The 14049-nt window shown below is 22.8% G+C and overlaps 1 protein-coding gene across 2 annotated transcripts; it reads right to left on the bottom strand.

Annotated features, from left to right (window-relative positions):
• Positions 1–74: 74 nt before the first annotated feature.
• Positions 75–12032, bottom strand: LOC126904772 (WD repeat-containing protein 35). Of its 2 annotated transcripts, XM_050683997.1 has the most exons (22): positions 11883–12032; positions 11068–11352; positions 10913–11015; positions 10685–10845; positions 10448–10601; positions 10240–10385; positions 9939–10157; positions 9730–9868; positions 9316–9444; positions 8578–8681; positions 8027–8190; positions 7147–7384; positions 4266–4444; positions 4004–4207; positions 3785–3937; positions 3526–3718; positions 3021–3203; positions 2854–2962; positions 2654–2782; positions 2408–2568; positions 1380–1489; positions 75–1169 (listed from the first exon to the last, which is right to left on the bottom strand). In XM_050683997.1, the coding sequence occupies exons 1-22, from the start codon at positions 11904–11906 to the stop codon at positions 992–994; spliced, it is 3465 nt and encodes a 1154-aa protein (XP_050539954.1). In that variant the 5' UTR covers positions 11907–12032; the 3' UTR covers positions 75–991. The 2 variants fall into 2 exon arrangements, with proteins under 2 accessions (XP_050539954.1, XP_050539955.1); XM_050683998.1 differs by lacking the exon at positions 11883–12032 and having other exon boundaries at positions 11075–11220.
• Positions 12033–14049: the final 2017 nt, after the last annotated feature.

The raw sequence follows: 14049 nt of genomic DNA, 5'->3' as shown, positions 1-14049 counted from the left end.
CTCAAGATTAACTAAAGTGTTGAAGTTTTGATTTGTTGAATTCACATATTTCAAAAAATAATGAACAATAAAAGTAGTGAATATAAAAATGTTTAATGTATATTGATGAAATTTATTTGAATTGATATTAAATTTGATCTCAGTGTATATAATAATATTTTAAATTGGACGGAAATGTTTACAAATAAAATAATATAAATTAAATTACATTTTTAAAAATTATTTTCATAGTTTATCAAGAGTTATTTAAGTCTCTTCTATGTAAAATCCAGGATAGATAGTTAGCCATCGCCGAAGAGAGGAATGTTAACTTCTTTTGAAAGGCTGCAACAAAATGCTAAATCTACTTATTTTGAAAATTTATTTAACAATAGAATATTAAATAACAGAAACTGTTGAGGTATTAGATCTGTAGTTAAGTTTTATGTAGATAATTTTACGTTGAGTTAAAGTAAAAAGTTTTTTTAATTTTGTTATGATTTATCTCATAAGATACATAACAAAACTTCACAATAATATATAAAAAATTCTACATAAAGATGTTAAAAAAAATATGATGAATATACAATAATTATTTACTAAAATTAATTGTAAATTTAAATATATTAATATATAATATAATAAAAATACATTTTTTTTTTGTGTTTTAGAATTTCAAATATAACAGAAATATAATAACATAGTTTTAAATATAAAATTATAACTTTTTGATTATCTACTATTTTTACAGTTAAATTTAAATAAAATTAGTTTTTTCTTCTGAAAAGTTTTCAAAAGTGGCCATAGCTTGTTTTTGTAGCAAGCCTTTCAATTAATTAACTAATTACTTAATTAGCAAATATCCAAACATGGATATTAACAAGTTTCAAATTTGTGAAAGTGCACATCAGGTTCTACTGTGTTATTAATTTGACCACACTGTCCATATTAATGAAATGAAATGTGTTTGTTAAATATAAAATGAATGGTAAGATGGCTATTACCAAGTTCTTTAAAAATCAAGAATATCTTTTTTACATAATGGACAATGCTTTAACAATTCCATTTCATTTAATGTAGCAAAGCGTTTACATTGTCTGCAACACCATGCTGATTTTACATCTGTCAGTGGTTGACCTGTAGCGATATTATACTCTGGTTTGATTTTACATTTGGGACATTTTATACTCCTATAAAATTATATGATATTAACTAGATTAAATGTATCTCAACAGTGGCGCCAATCCTTAAGCATTTGTATTGTAAATAAAAAAACATTTAAAGTTAAAATATACATTATTAATCATTAGTGTAGAATTTATGTTGATACATTATAACTTATATAATTTATAATTGTTATTGGCGTCACTATAGTTTAAATGGTAACAAAAGTATAATACCAAGCTGAACATTTGTTTGAACAACTATAACACTGATAAAATGGCGATTTTGTATCTTCAGGAGTATATTTACTAAACATGTTTAAAGATAAACAGTTATAATTATTTTTCTGAAAAAACAAAAATTATATTTTATATTTGTATTATAATTAATATTAATTATTATAAATATTAATAAACAGAATGTTTTAGACATAATTGAGACGCTTTATAACATTTCATAATTATATAATTTTGTTGTAATTTTTTAAAAAATAATTATTGCTTTTTTAGACTTTGTTAGAGACATTTTTATTATTTATTATTAATAAGTAAAAAAATGTTAATTTTTTTTCTTCAAATAAGTAATATTTTTATAAAAAATTTTGATAGGTTGGTAACTATTTTAAAACAAGTACTCATTGAGTTACATGCATCTTAATACATAGAGTGAGCTGCTCGTAAGAGTGTATGTATACTCCCTCCTCACATTCCATATCAACTTAATGTATTAAAATAATTATATCTCAATAAGACTTGATCTAAAATTAAAATTGATCCATTAATAATTTTTTGTAAAAAATGGACTAAAAATAATTTAAAATTTTGAAAAACCAAAAATTAAAATTTTTTTTTATTTGTAGTAAATAATAAAAAATATGGTTTTAAAGTAGTCTAAAAAGAAAATAATTATTACAGACATTTTTTTCAAGAAAATGATAATTGTAAATTATAAGCATTGTAATTATTGCCTGAGGTACTCTGTGTACTAATAATTATAAATATTGTTATTTGACATGATTGTGGTAATATAATGAAACCAGTCATTGGTAGCTTCCAAGTTTGTAGTAATATTTATGTTTGAGACATATTTCAACTCTGAAAGTAATTTTTAAGGTTTTTGAAAAATTTATTTTAGTTTCCTTAAAAACTTCTATAGTTATAAGAGTAAAATTGTTTATTTATAATGCATCAAACACATTGGCCATTAACTATGTATTTTTATGACTGGGACCATTATCATAAACTTTTAGTGATTAGTGTATTACAGAATCAAGAGTTTCTAGTTTCATCATTGCCCTAGAAGTAATATTGTAACAACTAGATCCTATAGCAGAAAGAGCTATGATTGAATAAATTTGTTCAATATTTAATAAGTCTTCATAGTTTCGAAGAGCCAGAGATGTCCACATGGCAGTTTCATACTCTCCTTTATAAAATAAAAATAGTAAATTTTCATTATTAATTATAAATGCATTAAAATTGATAAAAATAATTTAATAATGATCTCTTACCATTATACAGTTGCTGTTGAGCAAGGATTAAAAAATGCAAGGATTCAACAATTCGCCAACTGTTTTCAATTATTTCAGCTCGGTTTTTAAATAATAAGCTGTCTATGTTCACGATTTCTGATTCTACAACTACCCAATATATTAAATAATAAACATATTCTAAAAACTTTAATTAAAAAAACATGTATTTTTGGTATTACTTGACAAAACATTTTTTTCTTTGTATTCTTCAACTAGTAAAGCTCCTATGGTTGCCAATTGTCTAATAATATTAGGTTGGATATTCATTTTTAACTCATAGTAAACTGACTAAATAAAAATTGTAATTGAAAATATGCTGGCAATATAAGTATATTAAAGTTATTACAGCAAATATTAACTGTGAAGCTTCAATATATCTTTCTTCATGTTTAAGTTTTGAAACCGAGATTAGAATATTTTTAATACTATTAGGCCAACTTTTTTGATCTTGATTTGATAAATCTTTTACAAGTTCATTTAAATTGCATAAGTCAATACTATTTATTTCATGTATTTCATGTTTAGAAAACTAAAAATATATACACCACATACTGAAAGTTTTTTAATTTATTCTGTATCTAAAAACTTTTTATTAAAATATTTTTTTTAATGTGTTATTGAATGAATTGAGATATGTTTAATAAGGAAAAACAAATTAACTATGTTTTAAATTTTGATAAGTTAAAAAGTGTTTAGTTTTATTATCCAATTTTTTCTTTTAATGGTTAAATTTTCAAAATTTTAACCAATGTAAATTTAATTCTTATATTAATTATTATAATAATATATATTAATTAATTAAATTATTAAATATTAGTTGGATTAAGTTCATTTGTCTCAAACTTGTTTACATTTAGATCCATAGGTATATCTTCAACCATTCCACTATTATAAAAAAAATTAGAGATAGTTTCTAATAACAAGTTATTAGAAGGTAAAGTCTTAGAAAGTGATGTTAAAGAATCATAATCCTTGAGCATAATATAACATTCAACCAATTTATCTTGATTGTCAGCTTTTTTAAAATATTCAACAGCTAATTCCCTGCGATTAAAATATTTTCATTATTTTAGTTTAATATATACTATTTGTTAAATAATGAAACCTTACCATTGTTGATTGTCAAAAAAGTGATCTCCTATTCCTTGCCAGGCTAAATTTAATGTTGTACTAGGAACACCAGATAATAAGGAGCTAGATTTAAGTAACTCGGCTACTTTGAACCAATTACCTAACTTTTGATACATCAGGACTGCTAAATCTCTAATTTAAAGTTATTTTACCATTAAATTTTAGTATTTAAAATGTTGACTAACCAATATATTTTACTTTCTATCAGCTTCAATATACAGTTTTTCAGCTTTTTCAAAATCTCCAAAATATATGGCAATTTCAGCTTTCTGTATTACTATATCCTGAATATTTGCCAATTGTTTCACTAACCTGATACCATAATAATCTAGACATTGCACAAATGCGGTTTCACTTGTCACAAGATCTAGATTTTGTAATGCAGCTTCAGCTAACAATCGTCTAGAATTTATTTTGTATTAATATTTATTTAATTTTCAATTTTATATGAACAACTTACGATAATCTTGGATGTGGGTTATCATTGATAAATTTCATGGTGTCTGAAATGCTAACTTTTTCCAATAATTGTCTAGTGTCTCTCAATGATTTTGTTTCCAACATTACAATATAATCTAAAGTTGGATTTTCAGGAGATAAAATTATTTCGTCTAACATTACTGTTTGTATTTCCAAATCCTTAAAATTAATATTTAAATATTTTAAAATAAAAATATTGAAAGCACAATAAAAAAGGCAGGAATTAATTATTTCTGTCTTTAAAAAAATTTAAATGTAAGAATGTTTTCTGATTTACTACTATATGTAAATAAATTACTTAGTAGTTTGTTTCCAATTCTAGTTTCACATTAGTTATTTTTAGAATTTCGGAATTTTGACTAAAAAACCCACAACTTTAGGATTGATTTTTTTGACACCTAATTTTGAGCACAATTCCTTTACAGGTGATTGGTTTATCATAAAACACTCAATTACTAATAAAATAAAATAAATTTTTGATATCTTTTAGTTACATATATTTCTTGATTTATTAGCTAATAATTACTTTTTAGAATCATATTAACATATTTTTCTAACTTATAAAATAGAAAATAATCTAATTAAGAAAATAATTGTTCAATAACAACTTTTGGACCAGTACATGGGAAGTTGGTCGTATTTTTATACCGAATTGGAAGGAAGAGTATGGTAGGGAAATGATTAGTGATAAAAAAAGAAGCACTTACTCCTCATCTCCAGTCATATCTTTTAATTGTTAATAACTTCCAAAGTATTTTTAATTACATCATTATCTATTAACTTAGGTAGTAAGTTATAAACATTGCCATTTAAAAAATGACATTGACACCCCTATAAGTTATAAGGGATGATTCTAAAAAGTAATTATTAGTTTATGAATCAAGAAATATATGCAAATAAAATAAATAACAATTTTATTTATTTTAAGTAATTTAGTGGTTTATGATAAACTGATCATCCCGTAAAAACAGGTCAATTGAACTTTTGAGTAAAAAAAATGTAATATTTTATATCAAAACTTTTTGGTAAAAAAAATGTTGATTTTTCTAATTTTGAATAATTATTTTAGTTTAGTTTCTAATTAAAAACTTATGAAAATCCTCTTAAATTTAGCAAAACAAAAATCAACATTTGACCTATTATTTAGTATTTCCTTTAATTTTTAGTTATTTAGAATATTATATTTATTCCAAAGGTAAGCATTAATTAGTTAAATAGTAAAAATTATTATTTTTAACTATTCAACTTAGCTATTTAATTATTAACTTTTTTATTTAACTAGTTTAATTGATATAACAGCCTTTTTAAATTAATATAATAATAATTAAACTAAATTCAAAATTTTATTAATTTTTTTTTTAAGGTATGTGTTTTGAATAAAAAAAAAAATCTAATATAAATACAACTACTTATCAAACGTATTCGAAGGAGGTAGGTTAAATTTAATTTTCCTCCACCTTAAATAATATATTTGTAAAGCAATAAATATTTTCAAAAAATTTTCAAGGGGTGATGATTTTTGAACTTAAGAATTAGCTTCTGTAGTATTGCTCATTATAAATTAGGAAACCAGAAAGAAAGAAAATAATTTCTATGTGATTATATAGCTTTTTTTTTTTTAATAACTGTAGTTTTAAAGATAGAACAATGCAATCAATATCAAAATGTTGAGCTACACAAAAGAAATAAAAAACATTTTTTTATCACTAATATTTTTTTCCCATTTTGTTTTAAAAGTTTAAAATCAATTCTCAGCTTTTACTAGTACACAAATCAATAAAAAATTGATTTTAAGTGAATTAAGAATAAGAAAAAAAGGACCAAAAAGATTAAATAAACTTCAATAAAACTAGGTTAATTTAAAACAGTGCTTAATTTAACTAGTTAAATTTATAATTTGTTTACTTTTAATTGTTAATTTATCAACATTGTTCCTACTTTACTTAAGTTGAGTCGATTATTTTCATAAACATGCTTATCTTTGTCTTTATCTACTCAGTGATTCAATTGTTACAAACAATAGAAACCATTTTTGTTATTTTTATATATAGAGTGGTTTTTTTTATCATAAACCACCAATTTTTCTATTATTTTACACATTATTTAAATTTATTAAAAAATAGAAATAATATTCAGAATATTTTTTTGTTATATGTTAAACTTAATTTATCAATCATAAATTAACCATCAATCATAATTAAAAATTTTATACCTTAATAGAAAAAGAAATTGTTACTGATTTGATAATAACTTGTATTTGACATTTGATAGTATTTTAAGGAGATTAAAAACTTATTTAATCTTATTTGATTTATATATTTTTAAATGATAATTAATATATTTATACACTTTTATTATGAGATGTTATATAATATGTAAAATGTTGACTGACACTAGAAACATTTTTTTCTCTCGTAAATTAATTAAATATAATTGTTATTATTAGATTAAAAAGTAATTAATTAATTAATTAATTTTAAAAGTAAAATTAGGTTATATAAAATTACATTCTTCTTGAATATATGGATTCAGTGGTACTAAAATGTTATTGTTAAAAAAAATGACAGATGTGTTATTCTTAAATCAGCGATGAAATGAAGATACCTAAAAAAACATGTGCCTTAATTTTATCTTTTACTTTAAATTAATAAGAACTTTGAAATAAAGTTACTACCCTTATAAAATAAAGGTGTGAATATGAAAAATACTATATGATTAATAAATTAAGAATAACATGAAATTATGAGACACTAAGATAAAATATTTTAATATTATTGTTATTATTTTATTAATTGTAAGTGGTATTTGATATGTATTATCCTGTATATGGAAATAAAAAATAGTCTTAAGTAATTTTATACTTCAAAGGAAGCTATGTATGCAGATGTACTAATTGGTTCTTCGGGATTCAATCCTCTTATTACATACATTCTAGTTTTTTCCATAATAGCCAATAATTCTGGGTCATCTGAAGCCCATTTCATAGTCCAAACATCCCGCCTTTGAAATAAAGGGGAAGGTTCTGGACCAGACAGAATGCTGTCTATTGATAGTTCAATGAGTGATAATACTCCAATAGAATCAATGATAGCCAACCGTCTAAAAAAATTGATGATATTCCAAATTTGTATGATTATGGTATTATACGGTATGAAATAAATTTCAAGAAACATTCTTAACTATTATTGAAAATAAAAAAAAATATTTTAATTATAATTTAAGTATTTAAAAATAATTGAATTTCAAGTAAAATATCTTTTAATTTAAATAATTAAAAAAAAATTTATTTTTCATAAAATTATTTGTATATTGCCTTAACAATCAACATTAAATTAAAAATAAAGAAAGATATCCAAAAATCTAAAATATAGTAACTTAATAAAAATATTTATTTTGATTCAGGTAAAATGATAGTTTTAAATACTTTTGTAAAAATGTTGCAACATGTAAATTTGATCTCACTGCAAAATTGAGTTTGTTTTTAATATAATATTGATACATATCTACTTTTATCATTACACTCAAAATTACAATTTTTAGAAAATTTTAGGTAAATTTAAAATCTTATATAATTTGTAATCAATAGTCTTAAAACATAAAGAAGGGAAATTATCAAATTTAATTGTCTTAAAATTGGAAGATATAAGTTAAGACAAGCTAATTTCAATCTCAGACCATCACTGCAATGTATATTTCATCTTCCAAACATCCTAAAATTTGTATAATATGAGTAATACTAACTTTGAGTTGGAATTTAAAGCAAGTTTATAGGGTTTTGAAGATAAAATTCGTCTTTCTGTTAGAGTAATGTGTGGAAATGAGTATTTTTGTAAGGCTCCACTTTCTCTACCAATCAATAGTATGCTATCACTAACGGTCATGCAGGTTATATGATCTTTAGTCCCCTGAAAAATACACACTCATTAAAATGTATGGATTGAAATATTAAATTTGGAACACTAAAAAGACTTTCTGTGTCACAATTAATAATAATAATAATATTAAAAAAAAATTGCAGCTACATTATGGAGTCTAGGATAAAGAAGCATATCAAACAATTTCTATTTATTAGGAGGGCAAAATTTAATTAAATTTTTTATTTAAGCTAATAAGAAATTTTTATTTCATCATAAAAAAAAATATATACTTTTCAATATCATAAATGGCACATTATTTTAACACTAAAAATATTTTATATGTTAAAATAGACAAATAATTGAAAAATCCGGATTTCAATTGATTCTCTCATTTAATTCTAGACCTTCAATATTTATATATACTCAATAACTTACAAGTTGAAAAGCAGAACTTTTGAGATCTGAAGACTCTTGTGTAAGTTCATCAATACCAGAGGGTGTATCATCAATATGAAATATTTTTATTTTTTTACGTTTTGCTAAAAAAGAAAAAAAGGGAAATATAAAAAATTTAATTAGACATAATATAAAAATTACTTTATAAATTTAGAATAAACTTATAATCTTATAATCTTCAGAAAAACTGTTTTTTTTATTATTAATAACACTTAAGAACTTAATTAGGTATAATATAAAAGTATAAGACATTCATTTTATTGAAAAATTCTAAAAAACAAAATATTGTTTGACTCAAAAAGCTAACAAAAATAAGTAGTTAAATAATTTAATTCAAATCCCACAAAAAAATTACATATACATATTTTAGGACACAATTTTATCATAGTTACAAGCCTTGATGATTGTAAAAATATTCTTTACAAAATACATACAATTTTTTTAATATATTTTTTGTGGTATTTTGGTTTTTTATTATTAATTTTTTTTTTAGTTTTAAATTGATAATTAAAATTTTAATTATTCTATTTATCTTTAATGTCTTTTCTAAAAAGGTACATTTGCGTGTTAGAAAGAACGGGAAAACCTAACTGAACTAAGTAGACTGTTTACTTAAAAGTCTGACAGTATAAAGTAATCATTAATTTTAGAATAAATATTTTAGGATGTTTATTTTTAATTAAGCTTTAATAAGTTAATTTAAATTGTTATATTTACTATTGATAATTGATGATGAGTGAGATTTAGGAATATTATACTGCCATGTAATAAAACTTGTGTGTGATGCAGCCACTACATGAGTTCCATTCATTGCTATAAATATTGGCTTAAAATGTATATGTTTAGCTAAAATAAAACAGAGTATTAATACACAAGGTTATTGATAAACTATTACATACAATTTTTTCAAAAATATGAAACATAATATAACTTTTAAAAATATTATATGAGCAATAGTTAAAAAATCATTCTATATAAGCAAAAAAAAATGTTCATTATAAAACATCATTTTAAATAGTTAAAATGATTATATGTCATAAGACTGATTTATACATCTGGTTGGTTATTAATTTATTCAAAATTTAAAATGACACTTTTGGTTACAAAAAATATAAATTTATTTTTTCTTACAATCAACTGTTGTATTAATATTATTACAAATAATTAAACTATATGGTGTAGTTTCGTCATTCTTATTTTGTACTGCAAGTACACAATGATCTCTGTAAGCATCTATACCAACAAGAGAATTCACTTTTGAATGATAAAACTAAAATTAAAAATATTTAATAGTGTTGAAGTCAAAATATTAAGTAATATTCCATAAGTTTTTTATTTACTTCATTTTTCTTTATATTCCAAAAAGTAATTTCTGTAACAGACTCTTCATAATTTTTATAGGCGTATATTATAGTATTTGCAAAATAACACCAAGGGTAATCATATCTTACATTAGCAAAATAAACAAAGCTATCTATAGCCAATGTAATACGTAATGAAGTACTTTCCCAGCAACATGCAGATACCATAAATCCAGGAATTCTTAATGTTCTTAAATGCTAAAAAGATATAATTAGCTTCCAAAATTAATAAGAAAAAAATATTAAACAAAAGTATTGCTCTGATTTTATAATTTTTTACCTCACCAAATGGTGAATACAGTTGAAGAACATTAGATTCTTTAACTTCTCCTTCAACCATTAATGACCCAACTAATGCTAAAACTGAACCATTATGATTCCATTTAATAGACACAATAGACATATTACATTCAAATACAACTGGATCTAAACAAATTAAATTATAAAAGGAAACCTATATAGGATTAATTTATTGAGTTGATAAATACTTGTGTCATATTGATCTTTCATTAATTGTACATGTCCAGTTTTAAATGCAATAGCTAATTGTGGACAATCATCTATATTTTTATTTAGCCAGTGACATCCAGAAATAGGTATGCTATTGAGTGATGATGGTAGACAAGTTATTCCTATTTTAGACTATAAATACACCAATTATTACAAATCAAATTTAGTTATATTATTATTAATTAGAGTTTTTAAATGATTAATTAACAGCTTACTACAAAATTTCCATCACTGTCATACAAATGGATTTCTCCAGTTTTTGTAGTAAAAATAAGAAATTTAGAGTTTGGAGACCATTGAACACCACTTAGTATTATTTTTTTTAATTCTTTACCCCATATACGGCTTCCTTCTACTGATCCAACAATAATAGCTCCTAATATAAGAATAACGGTGGTAAATTAAAAAAAAAATGATCAAGTTAATTTATTATATAAGTTTACCATCTTCATAAACTATACAAATTTTTTCTCCATCTCCATTCCAAGCCATACCCTTTACAATAGACTTATTTCGATTATTAATCATTTCTTCTTGCCATGTTCCCTGTAAAAAAGATTAAAAAATAAAAGGTAAACTATACTTCTGTGATTAATACTTTATACAGTGTCCAAACAATGATAAGTCCATTTTCGTCACTTGAGGTTAATTTATTATACTTTTCATTCCAAACAATAACAACCACATTACCAGTATGGCCTTCGAGTGTTTTATTTATAGATAAATTAGCTTGCCCAGCTAGACCTTTCAGTTTACTATCTCCAGAATTGCTAGAATCAATTTTTAAAACTTTGAGCAGCCCATCATCACCACCAACAGCAATGCAATCTTGACTTGAATTCCATTCCAGACAATTTATTTTAATGTTATTTGGTATAGCAATCTAAAAATGAATTGTAATATAGACAGGTAATTAAATAAAAGACACTAATTTTTTTGGAAACTATTGAAAATTAAAAATTTTTGCAAATAAAAATATTATTTGATTCAAAATATTAACAATAATGTAGGTTAGATGATTTATTTTTCATCTCATTAGAATTAAAAACTTAAACATTAAGTTTCTTTAATGGGAAACCCGATATTTAGATTGTTGACACAATGGTAAAAAAAATTTCAAACGGTTATGTTCTCATACTTTTTGTATCCTATGAACTATTTTTCTGTTTTTGTTAATTTAATTAACTTTTAATTAAAAGTTAACTTTTAATTTAGTTAATTTAATTTTTTTTGTTAATTAAAAGTTTAGAAATTTATGACCAATTTTCTATTGATGATTTTTTGTTTAGTATATAGTAGTTGTTATTTGTCACAATTGTTATAAAACCCATTATAATCCATCAAACAGAAATCTTATATTTAATCCTAAACATTTTTTAAACAAAAAAATATCATAAATTAAATTATGCTTACTTTTTTACTTAAGTATAAGAACATAATTCATGAGTTACCAATTTAATGTTTTAAAGTCGTTTAAGTATGAATATATATTAATTGTAGCATCAAACATAAAAAAAAAATAAATATGTATATTTGTTTACACTTTTAAATATTTTGTTTAAAACCGGTTGTTATGATAAGTAATATCTACGGGACAGTCTTGCCAATTGGAATGTGTAACGTTTTAACATTGAACTTGAGAGATATCTATATTTAAAACATCAATCAAATTTTCAACTCAAAATTTTGTAAAATAAATAAATAGTAAAAATTTTATAGTTACATTAAGATAAACAGCTATACAGAATGTTCAAAAGTAGGGAAACAGGTTAATTGTTACAAACAATAAGAACAATAGAAACCCGTTTCCTTACTTACTAACCACTTAGATAAGTAACACTTGTTTTTTTTATTTTCATGTTTATTTTTTGTTTATAAATTATTAGCTGGTGTCTAACGAAGTTATCGGTTAAGTTTAATAATTAATAGATAAATATTTACTACTTGTAATGTTATTTTTATATTTTGTTTTTTATGTCATAGTAAAAAATTATCCCTAATTTTAAGGTTAACTGTTGTAAAAAATGTATAGTGAATAAATTAAACAATTTATTAGATTCAATGAAGGCATCCCCTATGACTAGCACCTATTTATAACTAAAAATGTGATTTCTATGGTAAATAATGAATCATTTTCATTTATAAAATAAATTACATTTCAATTTTTATGTCTCACAATTATGTTACATTTTGTTACTTTTAGTGACGATCAAAGAATAATGTATTAATGATACAAGTAATTCATAAAGCTTAAACAATTATATGGTCATAAGTGATGTTAAGGTGGTCAAAGAAGAGTGTATTTGATCTTTATAAAGTATAAAAGTATATTTTTGTACTTCATACTTGTAGAATAATTTCTTTAACGTTAACCATTCGATTTCTCTTAAAATATTAGTAATATGGAGAATTTTTTTTCTGGTTTATTTTAGTTTTATATATTTCTTGTTTATCTTTTAATAAGTACTTTTTAGTTCTATTCCTTATGCTTCTTTCCTTAATTTTGTTTTATGGTCACATTTAACTAGCTTGTTAGAAGAACATTTATTACTACGTTTGTTCCATTTATATTATACACGTTATGTTTTCATTTGTTTAATTCATTAAACATATTAATTAGAACAGAGAGAGATACTATTGTTGAACAAATAATGGTAATAATGCTGTTTGAGTGGTCGTTATAGGTATAGTTTTTGACATTATCACTTCCGTCATATTTATATAATTACTTTATCATTAACTCAATTTAATTACTAATTAATAAGTTAAGTTAAAAAGTTAACTACTTGCCTATCGCCAACTAACTCCGTTTCGCTTGGATATATCTTTTAACCAACTGTGTTAGGATACTGGTCAGGCGTATTCAAGATTACACATAATTTATACTTACTAAATATTTAAAATGTAACCTACTATATAAATGACAAAAAACAATAATTAAACTTTATTAAATAATATCTCTTTCAACGGCTTCTTCTTTAGGTAATTAAAACTTATTTATGGAGTACATTTGGGGATGTAAGGGGTTTAAATATCTTCCAAGTTATAAATGAACATGCCTATTTCTTTTTCTTTTTTTTTTATTAATTTTGAGATTATTTCTAAGCATAAAGTCCAATTATGGTTATGAATAAAAATTTAAGCAGTCCCAAAATTTAATACACACGTACGGCTTTTCTGGATGTTTTAAAATGTTTACACATTTAAACTGAATATATTTTAGTGTCGATTCAAAGTTGAAAAGGTATTGATTTTACCATACCCTAAAATGGTTTCGTTATACTATATGACTTTTGAACTACGCCTCATCTAAAAACTATAAGTTATAATTTTTCGTTTAAACTAATTTTGTTATATTCGATTAATAAATACAAAATAACGGACATTANCATTTAAACTGAATATATTTTAGTGTCGATTCAAAGTTGAAAAGGTATTGATTTTACCATACCCTAAAATGGTTTCGTTATACAATATGACTTTTGAACTACGCCTCATCTAAAAACTATAAGTTATAATTTTTCGTTTAAACTAATATACTATCAATAATTATACAATTTTGTTATATTCGATTAATAAA

This window comes from Daktulosphaira vitifoliae, unplaced genomic scaffold, assembly GCF_025091365.1.
Source record: "Daktulosphaira vitifoliae isolate Bord-2020 unplaced genomic scaffold, ASM2509136v1 Scaffold_4, whole genome shotgun sequence".
NCBI classification, from domain to species: domain Eukaryota; kingdom Metazoa; phylum Arthropoda; class Insecta; order Hemiptera; family Phylloxeridae; genus Daktulosphaira; species Daktulosphaira vitifoliae.
This window is presented reverse-complemented; position numbering and strand designations above follow the sequence as displayed.

Coding starts and splice junctions, on each gene's coding strand:
- LOC126904772 (XM_050683997.1), bottom strand. CDS start 11,906: ATGTTCTTATACTTAAGTAAAAAA. Junction 8,682..9,315: donor CTCATCATCAATTATCAATA/GTAAATATAACA, acceptor TTTCTTTTTTAG/CAAAACGTAAAAAAATAAAA. Junction 4,208..4,265: donor AACCCACATCCAAGATTATC/GTAAGTTGTTCA, acceptor AATAAATTCTAG/ACGATTGTTAGCTGAAGCTG.